We start from the raw sequence: 3,037 nt of genomic DNA, 5'->3' as shown, positions 1-3,037 counted from the left end.
GGCCAGCTCTAACTTACTTTCTCCCATTTTTCTGAGTGGAACATTAAGGTCTTAACGATTTTTTAAAAAAAATTCGGGCTACCTCAATCTCTAACGCCAAGGTTGGTTGGTTCCTGCTGAGTAGAGAATGGAGGGACTTGCTGGGTGGTAGGGCAGCTTGAAACCGTTATGTAATGCTATGCTCTTCACCTCGCCACCACCGTTTTAAAACGAGCAGACGTTAGGGTACCACCTCTTGGAAAGCTTTGTCCATGTTTGCGAACATAAAAACACATGGACGTACGTTGCGAGACCAACTCTATTTCCCAGCAGGTCAGGCTGTACCCTGCTGGGCTGCAGCCATCCTGCGGCCAGGGCTTCTCAGAGTGGTTATCATTCCTGACTGACATCGGTACTCAGTGAGCTCCCAACTGCATGCTCCTGAGCTAAAATGAAACCGATAGAGAGAGCAGTTGCTGCCTTTGCGATAGAAATGGCAGCTCGGTCCTAAATATCTTAATATGCCTATGGCCAACATTGTAGGAGCCGATGAGAAAAGCCGAATTCGCAAATTATGCTTATTTAGTTATGCTAATGCTGAGTAAATATATCCACGGAATACTTACAGGAATATGCTTTTTAATACTCTGATTTTAGAGCATTCAGATATTTAAAATTCCCTACTGTAAAATTAAAGTGTTCTGGAATTTCTATGTTGATTTATGAGGTTCCTGTCAATAAAATGACTAAAGGATTTATCTGGGTAGATTTGGTGTTTAAACCCTTGTTAACATCTATATTAGAAGGAAATAATGAGCAAATTAATCAACCGTGTTGAAATTTTTATCCCTTTCCCCCTAAGGTCAGGTTGATCATAATTAATAAATAAAAGAAAAAGTATTTGCATTTCCCTAAGCCTGATGTAGCCCATCAGAGAGCGAGGCTCAGTAAACAACATTTTTTACCTAATTGAGACCGAAATACAGTTTAGCATAGTTCACGATATTGTGCTAAACAAAATGATACTCGCATCACATAATACTTCTGTCGTTTTGTTCATGGAGATAATTTTCGTCAAAGATTCTAAGCAAAGGCACTTTTGAAAAAAAATGAACGTGGGGTCAGTATGGACTTCTCTGATTTAGAAGTTGTTAAATTGTTTTGCCTCTCCTCCGAAGACTCCTCCGATCAAGCTGTGTTCCTCACCCCTATTCCTTAAGCCTCTGGGGAAAAGTATCATGGAAGGACTGACACGCCTGAACGGCCACTGGGAGGTCCACAGCTCTGCCCGGAAGAGGGGCGTGGCTCCGGAGGGACGGCCGGTGGTGGGGGAGAAGCCACAGCTGCATTCTGATGGCTGTGGGCTACCAGTCTGGCTCTTGCTTTCTCAGAGTGAAAGCCTCAGGGACCTTGAGGAAACAGCTCCCATCTCCCACCCACATCCCGAGCCCTGCTTTGAGGAAGGAAGAATGCACCTGACCTGGGCAGCTGCTCCTGAGGCCAGAGGGATGCATTCACTCTCGTGGTACTCTTCCTTACAGTCCCGGCAAAAGACGAGCTGCAGAAAACACACACGTGTTAGCGGTGGGCTTGCTGGCTGCATTCGGACATGACACGTCTTTCCTTTTCTAAGCTCATCATATTCATGCCTCTGTGCCAATTTGGCACAGAGAAAGAAAGTTATATTTAGATGGGATTGTTCGCTCTTCACTAAAAAGATGTTCCAAGCACCATAGTGGAGATTTAAAGATGGAGTCAGATTTCCTTTCTTCAAGATGTTTCTGGTCTAGTAGAAGACACAGTAATGCAAATAAATGCCTGTAGTAAAGTGTTATGGGGAAAACCATTTCATTCAAGAACTTCCCATCTAATACGTGTTTATGTACATAGAGGATTTATATGTCCGTGTTAATGACTTATTTTTGTAATGAAAGTCTTTCATGGAAAGAAGAAATGGGCTGTTAGGGGCTAAATTGTGTCCCACACAATTTTAAAGTCTTTTTTTCCTCAAAATATAAAACTTTATTTTCACTTGTATTTTTTATTGAGGTATAGATGATGTATAGCATTATATTAATTTCAGGTATACCACGTAATTCAATATTTGTACACATTGCAAAATAGTTGCCATAGTAAGTCTCATTAACATCTGTCACCATAAATAATTACAGAATTTTTTTCTTATGATGAGAACTTTTAAGATCTACCATCTTAGCCAAAGTCAAATATGCAATATAGTATTTAGTAACTATACTCACTATGCTGCACGTTACATCATGACTGGTTTCAGACCTGAAAGTCAGTACCTTTTGACTCCCTTCACCCATTCGCCCATCCTCCACCCCCCACCTCCGGCAACCACCAAACCGTTTTCTATATCTATGAGTTTGGTTCTTGTTTGCTTGTTTTTAGATTCCACATATAAGTAAGATCATACTGTATTTGTTTTTCTCCGTCTGATTAATTTCACTTAGCATAATTCCTCAAGTTCTAACCACATTGTTGCAACTGATAAGATTTCATTCCTTTTAATGACTGAGTAATATTTGAATATATAGGCTATATAGGCTATATGTACACACACACACACACACACACACATTCATTCACCCATCTATAGACACAGGTTATTTCCATACTTTGGCCATTGTAAATAATGCTGCAATGAACCACATGGTGCATATATTTTTTTCATGTTACTGTTTCTGTTTTCTTCGGATAAATATCACGTGATAGTTCTAGCCTTAATTTTTTGAGAAACTTCCACACTGTTTTCCGTAGTGGCTGCATCGATTTATATTCTCACCGACAGTGCACAAGGGGTCTCTTTTCTCTACATCTTTGCCAGCACTTGTTATTTCTTGCTTTTTTGATAACAGCCATTCTAACGGGTGTCAGGTGGTAGCTCACTGTAGTTTTGATTTGCATTTCCCTGATGGTTAGCAATGTTGAGTATCATTTTATAAACCTGTTGGCCATCGGTATATCTCAATTTTCTTTAGAAAAATGTCCATTCAGCTCCTCTGCCCGTTTTTTAATCAAATTATTTTTGTTTTCT

General features: G+C 40.2%; 1 protein-coding gene across 1 annotated transcript in view; it reads right to left on the bottom strand.

Moving 5' to 3' along the window:
* The window catches only part of PRKN (parkin RBR E3 ubiquitin protein ligase), an 899,371-nt gene that overhangs the window by 27,490 nt on the left and 868,844 nt on the right, over nucleotides 1–3,037 (bottom strand). Inside the window, exon 10 of the mRNA XM_011373769.1 lies at nucleotides 1,460–1,537. Within this exon, the coding sequence (XP_011372071.1) occupies nucleotides 1,460–1,537 (78 nt within the window). The remainder of the gene's footprint in view (nucleotides 1–1,459; nucleotides 1,538–3,037) is intronic.

This window comes from Pteropus vampyrus, unplaced genomic scaffold (assembly GCF_000151845.1).
Source record: "Pteropus vampyrus isolate Shadow unplaced genomic scaffold, Pvam_2.0 Scaffold230, whole genome shotgun sequence".
Taxonomy (NCBI): domain Eukaryota; kingdom Metazoa; phylum Chordata; class Mammalia; order Chiroptera; family Pteropodidae; genus Pteropus; species Pteropus vampyrus.
This window is presented reverse-complemented; position numbering and strand designations above follow the sequence as displayed.